A 17,299-nucleotide genomic window follows, 5' to 3' on the forward strand; every position below is an offset into this window, starting at 1 on the left:
TATACAACATGGCAGTTGGTGTTGAAAACCTCAGGTTGGAGATTCAAGAAGGTCAGAACTCTTAACTCCTTCATTTATATAAAGAAAACTAATCTAAATGCCATCATATCACCTCAACGAAGATTATTCGAGAGATAGAGAGTAGGAACGAAGCATGCCTACTGCCGAACTCAGACAAGAACTTGTTCCTTCCAGGAGGAATCCCATGGTCTCAAGCTCATATGCCTACATTTATCAAATAGCACTAATACACCTTTACATTGGCTCTGAGTTTACTATTTTGTGAATAAAGTGGTGTGAAAAGACAAAACATAAGCTAAGATAGGAAAACATACTCCAGTCATACACCTTTTCCTTTCAAGGGTAAAAATTTTATTTTTGAGGAACTTCATACTGCACATTTTTAAAGAGTCACATAAGAAAGCAAAAATGTTATCCTCCCCTCATCCTAGAAATAAATAAGGGCATAAAATTTCTTTTTAAATCACGACACTTGGAAGTTTAGCACCAGCATCCAAAATGAACAAAAAAGGAAAAAAAAGCATTTACTATATATTTCAGATTTCTTTGGCTGGGGTTCTCCCCATGTGGTATTAATATTTCTTCTTTCAATTCATATTACCAAAACAGTAAAAACCAGGAAAAAAATATAAACCTAGTGGTTGCTGAAACTGGGGAGGTTGCTCTCTTGTCTTTTGTGCAGGCATTCCCGGGATCTCAGCTTGCTAGAAAAATTGGCTGACTTTTTCCTTTTGCAGTTGTCTGTTTCATAAAGAATAATAGTAAACATTCTAATGTCCACATCTTGGTTATGAGTCTTCCACATTATTGCTTGGATGTTTCTTTGGTGTTGGTTAAGGTCATGGTCTGCTTTACGCTTTATTTTTTTTAATGGTCATTAATTCTTTAGGTCACCTGGAAAAAAATTAAAACCAAGAGTGACAAAATGACCAAAAGTTAAAGAATAAAAAGGCAAAAATGTTAATTCAAAATACGGTATTTCAGAAGCTCGAAATGGAATCTATCCTTGCATCTATAGATTTGTAAACTATATATTTAATAAAACATTTTTATTATAAACCAGAACATTCAGTACGTGGTAGTAAAAATTTTATAAAACTATATAAAATTACCATCGTGAAGCCTTCTCAAATAAATGATACTACAGCATCACTAATTCTTCATAATCATGTTAGTGGCTGCACAATATTTCCTAACATGAATATACCCCCAAATCGAGCCCTTTCCCAATGTTAGATTATAGATAGTAGAAATATTTGTTTCCCTGTATTTTGGATTATTTCCTTAGGAGACCTAGAAATAATGTTACTAAGTAGAAGGTTACAGCCAAATGATTGAAACAATTCTCAGTTAATGCAGGCAAATTTAAATAGGGGGCTTAATTCTATGATATATTGTCCACAAAACCCAGAGATAAAATACAATATTCCCAGCATGGCAAATGTCTACCTGACCGAAGGCTATGGGTTTAACAAACTCTTTTTAACGAAAAGCTAATTCTTTAATGAAAAGGGCAACAACCAACAAATACTCAAAAATTTAAGTTCCAGGAGTTACTAGCTAAAAAACCCAGAATGAAAACAACTATGGCTTCTAAATTCCTATATAAGTGGCTTCACAATTGGGTCAGTCCTTCTAGTTATATTTTACCTACATAAATTTTCCAACACCAATAAAGACAGCAAGCCGACCTTTACCCAGAGGTTGCGCTTTACCATGCCCTGTTCAAGCACTTCATACCTGTTCTCTCATAAATCTCTACACCAACCCTAGTGAGGTAGTCTAGTTGGTATCCCTGTTTTATCAACAGCAGACATTGCTGAAGTAGAGGATAAACAAACCACTCGAGAGTATCCAGCAAATGAGTAGGAGATCCTGCACTCAGTACAGAAACCTCTTGGCTCTCACACATTATGCTGCACTGCCTCAAAATAAATTCTGTTGGTTATCCAAGGGAAGAAAAAAACTCTCATAAGTTTATTCTGTACAGCAATCTCGTTCAAACTGGCCACTAGGTGTCACAAAAGTAAAACTTTCAAAGTTTTCTTAAGAGGTATTAGTATTAAAAATTGTCTAGAAAAAAATCTGATGTTTACACCCCCAAAAGCCTAGCAAAATAAGGTCAAATCCCATACTTAAGCACTAAAACTACTCTCTCTCGAGGATCCGAAAAGAGATGAAAGGTCGGCCCAGAGGAACCACAGAACTAGTTCAGGTTAGAAGTCAACAATACTTAAAATATCAACTCGAGCCTGGGGAGCTCTTACCTGGTGATGGTGAAGGTGCCTGGGGAGCCTGGTGTTACTCAGCACCGCTCTGCTCGGTGGCTGGAGCGGGGTTCTCAGATGGCGCGTCGCCTGCCTTGGTCTAAAACACGCAACAAAACCACAAATCAGAAACTGATCCAGATGACAATGGAAAGTTCAAGACTAAAAGGTCTCAAAAGTTAGAACTTGCTGCTTATGAAGGTAAATCACTGTGCAAAATTAACTATTCTTAAGTAGGAGTCAAAATTTAGTACCACAGAAGAAAGGTCCATAAATGGCAACTAAACAGCACCACTCTCCATAACAAAAAGTCTCTGATACCCAACTGCTTTCAATACGCGCTTAGAGAGGCTCCCCTCTAAATGCCGTCCTTTGTTCAGAGAGCCCTAAACATTTTAATTCTGAATCTCCGTTAGTATGCATAATTCTTTCAGAGAATGTTAATTAGTTGAATTCAAATATTGGGTTTGTGTTATGTACAGGGGATTCTCTCTCTCCGTAACATATATAGATATAGATCTTAAGCAAAATATTATATATTAAAAACATATTATCATTTATATGAAATACGGCGTATTAGATATAAAATAGCTATGAAGGTCATTATAAATAACGTTTTATATAAAATGCTCTATCACTGTCAGTTACCAGGTTATCTGAGCACTCTCAGGATGGAACACTGAACAGGGTCTGACATGATTAAGGGTGATCCGGCAACATCCCGCTCTGTGGCTGAATTTACCTCTTTGCCGTCCTGTGAAGGAGCATTCGGAGGACGGGGGCGACGCCGATAGTTGTATGGTCGCCGGTACCCGCGGCGAGCAGGTGGCTGGTTGGGACCGCTGGCCGCTTGTTGGTTCTCTTTGTCTTCAGCCTCGCCAACAGCTGGGGCAGGTCGGGGGCGAGGAGGGCCTCTAGAGCAGAGAACGCGACGAAAGAAAAGAGCACAAGTGCAACAGGCCAGGGGGCCTCAGAATAATCTTTATTTTTTACGATCAAGCGATCGGTATTGATCGCTAGAATTACACACAGGCTAATGCAGCAAATGGAAGAGAGATTTTTGTGAAAAACCAACCAACCAACAAACTTATCTTTCCACTATTTTCCCCTCTCCAGCTGAATACCTATTTGTAGTGAACAAACATACACTGGACACATAGCATGATCCTGCTAGGCACCTGCCAGGCACCAAGGATAGGAAGATTGAAAAAGAAAAGTCTTGTCTGGTATCTGCTCTCCTCAAGCAGTTTAGTGGGGGCAGGGGGATTAAACATAGGGGAAAACTAACATTACTATGTGCCAGAGCCTGTGCCAGGATGTTTTTGTGTCAAACATTTCATTTCCATGCTAACTCTGGAAGTCGGATTTATAGTGAGAAAACCAAGAGTAGTGTAGAGAGGCTAAGTATTTGGTTGAACCACGGGGAACTCTGCTTTTTACAGGTCAACAAAGATCAAATATAATTTTCCCATGATCGTTCAGCCAGGGATTGACAGAGCTGGAATCTACATATACCACTCTCCCCTTTCTGTTTTCATTAAGACATTTCTATGCAGTGTCTTATTTTTGAAAGTCCTTAGTAATTAATCATTAGGAGTGATTATGTCTAAAACTGGAATGAATCTTGTGAGGAAAAAGGACACAAAGTGGTACAAATCCTTTCCCAAAATAATAGACTTACCCTCCTTTCAATAGTGAAGGTCTACTTTTTTCACTTACATCAAGGACCAGGAAGAGGAACAGAAAGGCTTATGATATCAAGAGCGTTAAAAGGATCTTATGGAGTCTAGCCCAATTCAGTCTTCACAAGGGATAAAGCACAAATAACCTATTCCTTCACTAATATGAACATCACTGGTAGTAATAATGTCTCGTGTTTACTGAGGGCAGACTATACCAGGTACCATTAGCTTAGATTCATTAGTACTTTTAAAAATTGTAAAATACTCTTCAGTGTCCATCTTAGAGACCTGGTAACTTAAGTCTGACAGTCCAGGAACCTCCAAAAGGAGACACAGGTACAAGGTGGGAATTTAAACACAATCTGATCTGTAGCCTGACTTACCACCTACACTGCCTTTGGTTTTCGCAATTCAGTATCCCAAATACCTTCTTGGCACTCACTTCTTCCTCCGTTTGTTGCTCGACCACTGAATTACCCATCAATTAATTTACTGTTTATTTCATTAAATATAATAAAAAATTAAATATTAATTCACACCATATGACAGTTAATAAATACAAATAATAGTTTGGTACAGAGATACCTAAATATTTTGTTAGGTGGGAGGAAAATATCCCACGGCCATCTGAAAGCATACTGCAGAGGTCCCCCAAAACTTAGGATGCAGCCACTTCTTCTAATTATTATTACAGATCCATAAAACAGGCCCACAATAGTCTCGTCCACTGTACTATTGCTCACAAGTGCTTCAAGTGGTCGTTAGTGAAAAATGTCACCTACCTCCGGTACCTTGGGCGGTAAGTTGGATTTCGATGAACCGGTCCCTGAAGTTGTGCCCCCTCTGGGACTCCCTCCTTCATCTCTCCAATCTCACCAGCCTACAAGAAGGCAGTGAGAGCTGAAAATGAATGTCATACTACCAGATATAAGAGACATAGAGCCCATAGTTGCATTCAGAATTTTTAAGTAAAAAGATGCTTCGTTATAAAGCCAAGAACCGTCAACTTTAACAGGGAACTGTGTACTGATACAGGTCTTCATGAGTGATAGCAAAGAAAAACTTATTTCCACTAGAACAGTCTTTTGCCTATCACAGAGCACCTTATTTTATAATACTAACTTAACATTTTGAAGTGTTCCACTCATCTCTTACCAAAAAAAACCCTACATTGTAAAAGGAAATACGATGATATATTACATTTGAGCAATGAGAATCTTTTCCACATTTCAAACTCAGACCCACTGATTCAATCTACGAACAGGGTATCCCTTCAACCATTAATGGTTTCTACATTCAAAGATTTTCCCACACCTCCTAACTACACCTTCACCTCTGGTGTCTTCCTTTCATCTCTTTGCATTACTTAAGTATAACCTTTAAAAAATAATAAAATTACACTTTCCTGATGATAAATTTATTTTAAGTTGGGGATATAAAATTCATTTATTGTGGAACTTCCAGAGAAAGAAGTGACTAAAAACTAGTAACAAAACCCACAAGACACATCTCCAAAATTCTTTATAATACAGCCACATCTCAACTTTCTTTTTCTCAACACTAACAACCCTTACTTACTTCTCCCTATTTCACTAAGAAAAGAGAAGCAGCCAGCAAAGAATTTCCACGTTCTTTCACGCTCAAATCTGCCCAGGTACCTGCGTTTGCTGTAATTTTCTCCTCTCTCCTAACCTTGGGTGAGTGGTCCATGCTCACATCCAAAGCCAACTCCTCTGTCACCTCCTCAAACACTCTGACTTGCGATCCCTCCTCCCCTTCATTGTAGTTTTCCCTCTTCTCTACACCTTCGTTTCCATTCAGGCATACAAACAGGCTAAAATAGCACCCATCCTTTACCTACAGAAAAGTTGGAAGGACAGAACCTAATCCTCAGGCCCCGTTCAAGCTTCACCAGTTGTTCAATAATGTCCTTGACAGCAAAAAGACCCATGCAGAACATGCACTGAATTTAGCTGTCTCTGCCCGGAACAGTTCTTCGATCTTTACTTGGTTTTCATGACCTTGACACTTTTAAAGATTACGGGCCAGTTATTTTATTCAATTTGGGGCTGTTTGGTGTTTCCTCATGATTTAGCTTATGCTTCTTTGGCAAAGAAGCCACAAAAGTCACACTGCATTCTTCTCATCGCATCCTGTCGGATGGCATATGGTTTCAGTTTGTATCGTTACTGACAATGTGCACTGTCAGTAGTTAAGGTGGTCTCTGCCAAGGCTACTTCGCTGTAAATTTACTCTTTCCCTCTTTGTCATTAATGAGGATCTTGAGAATACTTTCAAAGTCTGTAAATATTTCTCTTCTCATCAAATTCTCAATATATTCATTTATGTATTTGTATCTGTATAGACTCATGGTTTTCTATTTTATTCAATGAGTTATAATCTGTTACTATCATTACTGGCCAATGGGAACCCTTTCAAGCTGGCTCGTGTCCCTGACATGTCTCTAACATTCTTTGAGTACTTTCTTGCTTTTTGGCACAACAAGATGTTCCAGGCTCATATTGTACTTTCTCTGGCCCAGCTCTGAAATCAGCCATTTCTCCAAGAGAGCTTCTTTTTATTGGAGCATGGTATTTAGGAATGAAAAATTGGGGACCAGGTATGCTCAATGTTATTAAGGAGTCTCTGTTTCCAGGCCATTTCTGTAGACAGAAATAAGGCACACACACACACGCTAATATATATCTATACATCTACAGTATGAGTTACACATATATACATGTGCCTATGGGGGTCTGAATGGAGAGCACATTTGACTTGCCCCTCCATAATGCCTTTAGGAGTAAGTTGTTGGGGAGGGAAAGGTTAGGGAGGCCAGGAGAGAATTCACTAAATGTCAAAACAAAATCAAAGCAAACAAAAACCTTGCCCTGACCCCATATCCTCCACCAGCTACTGCCCCATTTGAGTTCCTCTACAGACATACATATAAAAGAAAACCACCACCACGACCACCACAGAAACCTTAAGGGAGAATATAATACCTTTTCTTCCTCACCCTTTGCTCTCTTGAATTCATTCTAACCAGACTTTTGCCCTTACCAGACCGCTAACCTCCAAGTTATCAAACCCGGTAATCAATTCTCAGCCCAACTTCCTGTGCTTAACAGCATTTAACACAGCATTTCCTTCTTGAAATACCTTCTCCCTATCTGGTCCTTCTTCATCTTCATCTTGCATTGTCAGTGTGCCCCAGGACTCAGTCCTAGGATCAATTTTCAACCTACACTCATTTTATAGTTAATCCCATCCCCTGCCAGGCCTTTTAATTTGTCCTTATGACCCCAAAGTTCCACCTAGTCTCATCCCCACCCCCCACCTCCCCAGACTCCCTTGGGCCTCTATCCCTGCCATTCCCTCTGCTGTTCCTGGCCTTTCCCAGTGCCTGAAAGATTCTCTCCCTCACTTCATTTAGGTATCTTTTCAAATATGACCCCAAAGACTCTGTCAACCACCTTACCTAAAATGACACCTTCCTAACTCAAGCCACGTTCTCCCTCTCAACTGTGCTTTATTTTTCTGCCTACTTCACATCTCCAGGTAAAATTTAATGGGGGGGGGAGGCAGATTTCCAGATGATTTCCACCTTTCCCCCAAACCCGATCTTCCTTCAGTCTTACTGTATTTGTTTAAATAAAAAATCACAGAGGTATCCTTTACTCCTCACACCACACATTCACTCCATTATCAAATGCCATCACTTCTAGGTTTAAAACATTCTTTAAATCTGGCCACTTAGCACACCTCCACTGCTAGCATTCTCATCCACGCCATGACCAGCTCCACATGGGGAGATTACAGCAGCTGGTCTCCCTACTTCCACCCCTGCCTCCTGTGGTCTAGCTTCCATAAATAGTCCCATGAGCTCTTAAATATGTGTCTTCCCTGTTTATATCCCTTTACTGGCTTTTTGTCACATTTAGAGCAGGTCAGCAGTCCTTACCAGTCTACCAGGCAGGTTGGATCTGCTCTAAGATACCACCCTAATCGCACCTCCGGCCCCTTGCAGCCTCGCTCACAGCCATCCCAACCACACAAGCCTCCCTTTAGTGCTCTAAACAAGCCAAGTTGCCTCTTCCCCAGGAACTTTGATTCACAAAAAGCAGACAGAAACAGCAATTGACATGTATGAAGGATGAGAATTTACTAGAATGGTAAGAGGGGAAGAGCATCGGCAAGAGATTGAGTTTAAATCAAGCTCCACAACTTCCTGCCCACACAACCTCAGGTAAAAGTTTGCCAGTTTTTAAAAATACTCAAATCTCTTCATTTGTAACACCAACAAAAATATGGAAATCACTGCCAATTTTCTAAAGCTACAGGGAAGACTGGATGAGCACTGATTTCAAACATCTGCCACTTGGTCAGTGCCAAATATTTTATACTCCCTCTTCTCTATCATATACCTCTTTTCTCAAAGAATGCAAATAGTGGCTATTAGCTCAGTAACCAGTTCTACTTAATTTGCAAGTGAAAATTAAATTAAAATTAAGCTAGAATATTATCTTTAAAAAAATAGAAACCACTTGGTCACTGACGTATCATGCTATATATGTCCCTTGTACATAAGGGAAATACTATTGTCCTGTATCTTATAATTTTTTCCCCGTTGTGTTCAATAAATTTTAGTATTTATGTAGTAGAAAATGTTTGCAAAGACTTCTCTATTTGACCTCAGTAATTTTAACATCCTAGAGATCTCTCTATACTTTTAAGCCATTACACTAACAACCTTGAAGTAGCCTAGCTATATGAAGGATGAGTCTTAGGGATTTTCATTTGATGCTCTTGATTGCCTTAAGCAGATTTCTTTAATCACTGGACATCCAAACATGGTATGTATTAGAAAGATTGTAAGGAAAAAATGTTGAAGGAATCTAAGGACACCTTTTATTTCATATATGGAATGGGTAAGAGATTCAGCTCAAGTTAAAACAACTCCATGCAATTATCAGAATAAGCGTATGTTTCTCAAAATTAGCTTTCAACCAGCTTGTGCAAATGCCACTCTACAGAGCACTGAAGAATCATTTTGCTCTGAACCTTCCAATTCCTAAGATGAAATAGAATTTATTTTAAAAACATAGAAAAAAGAATCATCATGTTCTAAAAAAATGATACGTACGGACATGCTAAATAAATACTAAGAGAGATTATTTCAGGAAAGTACAACTAATGCCCTAAAAATAAATGTGTATTACAATCTCACTGATTCTTCCTGCTCTCATTTCCTAGAAGCCCAGAATGCTGCCCTAAAGAAACCTACTATGCCTCATAGACCCAATCTCTCTATATATGCAAGTCTTCTTGTTATTTTTAGCACATTCGTCAGGGACAGCTGTTAAAGAGTGGAAGGGAAATAACAAGAAGCAATGTAGAAAGAACACAGTCATGCATGATGGGATAGGAGATGGGTAGCAACGAACAGACTGAACATAGTGTTCAGTCAAAACACTTAGTGGAAAAACACAAAACAAAAACCAAGGACACGAAGAGGAAAAATTTATAGCTAGTGACAACAAAACTGATATCCTATCCCAAGTCTTCCAAGTTTCCTGGGAATTGTGAAGTTGGTACAAGTTTATTAATTATAGGTCAAGTTCATTCACAATAGCTATATCAGTATTTTTCAGGAAAAAAGGAGAATCAGTAACTAATCAACCATCACCACGTCTACATTAGGTTTTCTGAATAATCATTGCCATCTCATAAAAATTAAAGACTTAATAGAGATTTTATCTATCCTGAGGGGCGTGCTAAAATCTTCACCCTCAATTTAATCATCATAAATCCATGGGTGAGATACCTTCCTATTATCCCCCAGTTAATGGATGAGGATTAAATTGGTTTTCTCGGAAGCTCACAGATTCAAGTAGCAGAGGCAAGATTCAAATCCAGGTCTGCTGACTTCAGAGTTCTAGCTCTTAATGCATAACCATCTATCTCTCTGCTTTAAATGGTACGCTATTCACCAGGGTGCCCAATTACAGGCATGGCTCCTGTGGTTATGCTTTTGGTTCTGTTATGAGAATGGCTGCTCAGAAAAAGCATCCTAAAGGCCTTGCCTCAGCTTCTGTAGCATCAGGAAGCCACAAGCAAGGTTTGACTCCCGGCGGCTGGTGTTGGAGGAGGAGGAGGAAGAGAAGGCAGAGGAAGGACGGAGGGGTGAGGACTGCTGAAGACAAGTCCCAGGTGCAATTTTACCTGCATTCTGTTGGGATGGGGAAAGACCCGTGAGCGGCGGTCAAAGGTCTGTCCCACGTGGTAAGGCGGGAACCGCCTCCGGTACTGAGGGCGATACTGGGGGCGGCGCAGCTGACTCCGGGCCCCAGAGAACTGCCCGTCAGTGGCAGGGGGCTCAAATCCTTCACTGCTGCCGCTCCCTTCCTCCTCCTCCTCCCCAGCGTACTAGCAAGCAAAGAAACAGAGATTCAGAAGAAGTTTCAGCAAGAACAGAACCAAAGAATACCGCTTAGGATGACTATCACCAAAAGAAAAGAAAAAAAAAAACAAAAAAACCTCCCCAAAAAGAATAATCCCTTCTATTATACAGACAGAATGCATTTAACCCAGGTTATCATGTGATTACCTGGGATAAACTACATTAAGATCAAAGTAGATCTGTGCAGATAAAATATCAAGAAGCAGAGAAGCAAGAGCAATCAATCTATAATGAATTTAGTAGTCATCTAATTAGAACTGGTGACTATCTGTTGATCAACCACCCAAAAAAAACCCAAATACAAGGTCGGTATTAGTTAGCTCCGTCAAATGTGTATCTCCCAACATTTGCCATCCACTGGGGGCAAAGTCAGGACAAAACAAGAAAAAAAAAATACTTTGTGGTGTTCTCAACATGTTTGTCCTAAGAGTTCAACCTTCCAGGAGCAGTTCTCAAAGTGTGCACAGGGTCTTGGAAAACCTTTCCGAGTGGGGGGCTGGTACTGAAATTCAAACATTCTTGTAACGTTACTAAGATAATATTTGCCTTTTTTCCCTCTTATTCTCTCATGGGTATGTGGAGGGGCGCCAAAAGCTACAAGGACACGTAGCCTCTTAGCTGACTAAATGCAGAATGAGATATGAAAATCCAGCTGGCTTCTATTAAACCAAATATCAGAGATTTGCAAAAATATAAAGCAACATCTCTTCTCACTCAATTTAAAAACACAGTTTTCATTAAAAAACATTACTTATATTTGTGTAATGAGCTTATTTTAAATTAATTAAATACCTTTTAAATGGCTGCTCTCATTGCTAATATAATATTAATAGATATAAACACACATAAACAAAAACTCTGGGATCGTCAATAACATTTAAGCATATAGGGGCACCTGGGTGGCTCAGTCAGTTAAGCCTCTGCCTCTGGCTCGGGTCATGATCCCAGGGTCCTGGGATCGAGCCCCATGTGGGGCTCCCTGCTCAGTGGGGAGCCAGCTTCTCCCTCTCCCTCTTCCTCTCCCCCTGCTTCTTCTCTCTCTCTCTGTCAAATAAATAAATAAATAAAACCTTTTAAAAAAAAATTTAAGCATATCAATGGGTCCAAAAACCAAAAGTTTGAGAACCACTGACTTATGGCATGATTCTTTTCATATGTTTTGGAATAAAGTTTTAATTGCACTTTTATAGTAGTAAGTTAAAGATACAGGCAGTTTCTAAATATAGGCCTTATTAACAAAGGAAACTACCGGCCTTAGATTTTTTCCTGTATTTTAGCTACCATATCACATACTAATATTTTATATTAAAAAACAAACATCCAGGGCGCCTGGGTGGCTCAGTTGGTTAAGCGTCTGCCTTCAGCTCAGGGCATGATCCCAGGGTCCTGGGATCAAGTCCCACATCGGGTTCCCTGCTCGGCGGGAAGCCTGCTCTCCCTCTCCCACTCCCGGGGCTTGTGTTCCTGCTCTCACTATCTCTGTCAAATAAATAAATAAAATCTTTAAAAAAAAAAAAAACATCCAAACATCCCTCAAAGAATTTATATCAAATCTTAAAGGATATAGATATGCAAATGCCAAAGGTAGTCAAGAGAAGTAACTATAGTTTTCAAAAATGAATGAATTAAAAACTAATAAAATAATGACCTATTTCCTTTGGAAGTGAGGATATTTAAGATTTAGAACCCTCCAGAACCAACCACCACATGGGCAACTAAATTCCCAAAAGAGGAAAAGTTTCAACTATAGCCTCAACTAGTCTAATTTCAAAACAATCAAGCCATTCTACACTTCATAAAACCTGCATCAGACACAATGTCCAACTATATAAAAACATATTAGCAGAGAAAATATACACCAAAATAGTAAGTGTGAGACTGCATAAATTATTCTTATTAGGCTTTTCTGTATCTTTTTTGAGTTTTATACAGCCAAATCATTAAGAGTTTTATAAAATAAGAATAATGGCACTGCCATTGCCAAACATGCTCTTTCCAGCTAAGGAGAAAAATCTTTAAAGAAAAATTTCTTGGGGCGCCTGGGTGGCTCAGTCGGTTAAGCGTCTGCCTTCGGCTCAGGTCATGATCCCAGAGTCCTGGACATCGGGCTCCTTACTCAGCGGGGATCCTGCTTCTCCCTCTGCCTGCGTGTGTGTTCGCTCTCTCTCTCTGACAAATAAATAAATAAAATCTTAAAAAAAAAAAAAAAGAAAAATTTCTCACTAAAGTTTTTCTACCACTTTTACTTCTGAATTAACCTAGTAATCAAAATACAGTTGGCCCTTGAACAATGTGAAGGTTAGGGGTGCTAACCCCCATGCAGTCAAAAATCCAAGTGTAACTTTTAACTTCCCAAAAACTTAACTAAAGGCCTATGGTTGCCTGGAAGCCTAATAATAACACAGAGTCAATCAACACCCACTTTATATGTTATATATATGATATACTACATTCTTACAGTAAAGTAAGCTATGGAAAAGATAATGTTTTTAAGAAAATCATAAGGGAAATATATTTACATTACTGCACTGTATTCACCAAAAAAATCTGCAGGTTAAGGGCACCCACACAATTCAAACATATATTATCCAAGAGTCAACTGCCATCAAAACTAGAGTTCTGTGAATGTGATGAATTTGACAACATTAACTTGATATAATAAATGTTATAGTAGCTCATTCCCACTCCCCACCCCCTGCACAGGTTTTTATTAAAAATCGAATAGGATAAGCAAAATATGGGTAAAAAATAATAGAACTAGGGGAGGATGGATGAAATAGACGATGGGGATTAAGGACTGCACTTGTCATGTTGAGCACTGGGTGATGTATGCAAGTGTTGAATTACTGTATTATACACCTGAAACTTATATAACACTGTATGTTAACTAACTGGGAATTAAAAACTTTAAAAAAATAAAAATAGAGACCAATAAAATTTTAAAAAAGAGAGAAAAGAAAAATACAGAAACAAAAATAAAATGTCAACAGGTATCTGATAAAAACCAATTTGGGCAGGGTGTTAAGATGACAGAATGAAGAGGGAAAGCATTAAGGTAAGCAGAAAGATATAAACCTACCAAAGCATAGGGATAAATCATTCTCATTCTGCAGACATTTTATTCTGGTGAGATTTTTCAAAAGGTTTCCTTGGATAATATACATAACCACAATCTAGTGCTCACAAAGCATCTTCAGTTTTATTCTATGGTGCCAATCCCAAGTACTAATTCTAGAAACATCAAAAAATGACTCAAATTTAATGGGATCCTCATGACCGCAAATGAATGGGATTCTTTTTAGGTGCCTTGAGAGTACTTTAAATTGAGCCTTCTAAGTAAGCTGTAAGACAGACTTGGTTGTAAACCCTTCCACCTGGATTGCTACCAATCTAAAAAACTAAAAATCTGGAGAATTACTTACTGCTTCTTTACTTTAAAATAATGGGAAAATGCTATGCTAAATAAAATAGTTACTTAGTCAAGGCAAATTAATATTTCTGTGGTCAGTACTATTTTTTGCCTATTCCCAAGCTATTCCTCATTCTCCCTTGCCAACCAAACCCTTATTTTCTTAGAGGTCAACAGTGCTAGTGCCAAGAGATGAACAACAGGTTTATACCAATCATGGAAATCCCAGTCCCCTTTGCCAGTGAATGCCACATGACTAGGTTCTGGCCAGATAAAAGAGCCAAATAAAGAGAAAGCCCTTTTGACAACCCTGGCACAGCCTATCTTAATTAAGCCTTCTTGTTGAAAGATAATTGTCTGTTACTTGCAGCCAAATTTGTACAAACTGATACAACTTCTGAATGGCAAGTGTCCAGAGAGACTTTTAGCAATAGAAAAATGCTGGACACTAAAAATTTTCCATCCAAAAAAAAAAATCATCTTGTGCCTCCAAGAGAAGATACGTCTATCTGCTCCAAGTATGTACACTTAATTTTAGACGTGACAATTTTTTCAATCGCTGTTTAGGAAGAGAGACAACATACATTACGGGGCGGTCCACGGCGTCTGCCATAATAGCCACGTCTGTAACGGCGCCGATCAGCAGCATAACGGCTCCCTTCTACTGGGACTCCATCTGGTCCAGTCACATTGGCTGCTTCTGCACCCTGGGAAAGAAAATGAACAAAGATGGCCTCAAAATTAAAAGAAGCTGAACTAACCCCCCACCCCACCCCAAAAAAACCCAGTCTTGGACAGTCAGAATGTTAAAGACTGGCAGAATGTACTCACAATTCCTATCGTGACCTCAAAGATACACCCAGGTATTAAAAAGGTGAGTGAGGTGCTTGGTGTACTGATTAGAATGTAGTTTCTTTGCTCATACAACCTAAACTTTTCCTTCTTGTTTGGTTATACTAAGTTCAAGAGCAGGATGTACCTCTTTAAGAACATAAACTGGTAAATATGCGATTATAAAAGAAATAATGCTAGACCAGGAAGAATGTTCCTCAGTGGAAAATAACTGAGACGTTATCTTCTTAGAATAATGTTGAAACTGGATGCCTAGGTCGCTCAGTCAGTTAAGCGTCTGCCTTCAGCTCAGGTCATGATCCCAGGGTTCTGGGGTTGAGCCTGAGTCTGGCTCCCTGCTCAGTGGGGGCGCCTGCTTCTCCCTCTCTGTCTGCCCCTCCCCCTGCTTGTGCTCTCTCTCTCTCTGTCTCAAATAAAATCTTTATTAAAAAAAGGAAGAATGAAGGGGGAAAATCGGAGGGGGAGATGAACCATGAGAGACGATGGACTCTGAAAAACAAAGTGAGGGTCCTAGAGGGGAGGGGGGTGGGAGGATGGGTTAGCCTGGTGATGGGTATTAAAGAGGGCATGTTCTGGGGCACCTGGGTGGCTCAGTTGGTTAAGCGTCTGCCTTCGGCTCAGGTCATGCTCCCATGGCCCTGGGATCGAGCCCCGCATCAGGCTCCCTGCTCGGCGGGAAACCTGCTTCTCCCTCTCCCACTCCCCCTGCTTGTGTTCCCTCTCTTCGCTGTGTCTCTGTCAAATAAATAAAATCTTAAAAAAAAAAAAAAAAAGAGGGCATGTTCTGCATGGAGCACTGGGTGTTATACACAAACAATGAATCATGGAACACTACATCAAAAACCAATGATGATGATTAACATAATATTATGGTGATTAACATAATAATAAAAAATAAATAAACAAATAAAAAAGGAAAAAAAGAAAAATGTTGAAACCTGTATGATTCTAAGGGACACTAAGAGAAGAGCTATTCACAGGCTCAAGTGGCTCCGTCCGGCACAGAGTTATTGAGAGGGAAACCTCCCAACTTGGCAACAACAGAAAAGAAGGTCCTTGATTTAGCAAGACATAGGTTTCCACAAATGTAGTGCCACTTTAGACCTTCTTATTATCCTTGAAACAGACTTACCATTCTTCTCATGTGGACAGGTAAAATAATGCTTCAAAAATATAAAAAATTCAGACAAGATATTCAAGAGTCTATATCACACTCTATACCAATTTGTAAAACCTCAAGTTCTGAAAACATACAGAGGTAAAAATAACCTGGCAACACAAAATTTAAAGGGTTCAATGGGATAACAGAAATCATTACAGGTCAGCATTTGCTGGTGGATGATTTCAAACTCCAGATTTGCAAGACAGCCTAGGGACCATATTGGTAAAGAAATCATTTAAATTTTTATATTGAATGCAGTGACTTTTTCTCTTTTAACAGAACAGCTTGAGAGCTATCAAGAACGTGGACCACGGAATGGTGTGCACATATGTGCCAAGAGCACATGCACAGTAGTCAGTCAGTCATGCGCTCAGTTTCTAGTTCAGCTGCCACAGCTTCTACGGCAGTTATATCATATATGGTTTTAAAATGTTTTTATTCTTATTCTAGATTGTTTTATTGATATCTATAACAGACTATTGATTAAAAACAAAGCATAAAGGACATTACTAAGGTTGGAATAAATATGTAACAGTGTAAAACAAAAGTTCTGTAGATATATTACAAGATGATCCATTAGCTTCTTGTATTGTTCTTCATCTGAACAAAGTTGTTACGCACTCTACGAAGATGCCCCTGGCTTTCCAAAATCCAAGCCAAGGAGAAAATACAATGATTACGTTAAATTTGAATCTTCTTTTGGGGTGCCTGGGTGGCTCAGTTGGTCAAGAGTCTGACTATTGATTTCGGCTCAGGACACAATCTCAGGGTATGAGACTGAGCCCCGCAATGCAGGGAGTCTCTGAGATTCTCTCCTCCCCTCCCCCACCCCCACCCCCGCCTTGTCCCTGCCCCCCCCCCCGAGTGCGTGCACACACACGCGCTCTTTCTCTCAAATAAATAAATAAATCTTTTCAAAAAATTTGAATCTTCTTGGGGCACCTGTGTGGCTCAGTTGGTTAAGCATCTTCCTTCGGCTCAGGTCATGATCCCAGGGTCCTAGGATCAAACCCTGTATCAAGCTCCCTGCTCAGTGGGTAGTCTGCTTCTCCCTCTCCCTCTGTGTGTTCATGTGCACTCTCTCTCTCTCTCAAATAAATAAATCTTTTATTTTTTTATTTTTTTTTTTTTTAAAGATTTTATTTATTTTTTTGACAGAGAGAGAGACAGCGAGAGCAGGAACACAAGCAGGGCAAGTGGGAGAGGGAGAAGCAGGCTTCCCGCCGAGCAGGGAGCCCGATGTGGGACTCGATCCCAGGACCCTGGGATCATGACCTGAGCCGAAGGCAGACGCTTAACGACTGAGCCACGCAGGCGCCCCTAAATAAATCTTTTAAAAAGAATTTTGGGGCGCCTGGGTGGCTCAGTTGGTTAAGCGACTGCCTTCGGCTCAGTTCATGATGCTGGAGTCCCTGGATCGGGTCCTACATCGGGCTCCCCACT

General features: G+C 39.7%; 1 protein-coding gene across 1 annotated transcript; it reads right to left on the bottom strand.

Moving 5' to 3' along the window:
- Window positions 1-349: 349 nt before the first annotated feature.
- Window positions 350-15,838, bottom strand: YBX3 (Y-box binding protein 3). The gene is made up of 7 exons (XM_081818932.1): window positions 15,827-15,838; window positions 14,427-14,549; window positions 10,196-10,399; window positions 4,753-4,850; window positions 3,031-3,202; window positions 2,289-2,388; window positions 350-915 (listed from the first exon to the last, which is right to left on the bottom strand). Exons 1-6 carry the CDS (start codon window positions 15,836-15,838, stop codon window positions 2,323-2,325), a joined length of 675 nt encoding a protein of 224 aa, XP_081675058.1. The 3' UTR covers window positions 350-915; window positions 2,289-2,322.
- Window positions 15,839-17,299: the final 1,461 nt, after the last annotated feature.

This window comes from Leptonychotes weddellii, chromosome 5 (genome assembly GCF_054177405.1).
Source record: "Leptonychotes weddellii isolate Sample4059 chromosome 5, ASM5417740v2, whole genome shotgun sequence".
NCBI classification, from domain to species: Eukaryota; Metazoa; Chordata; class Mammalia; order Carnivora; family Phocidae; genus Leptonychotes; species Leptonychotes weddellii.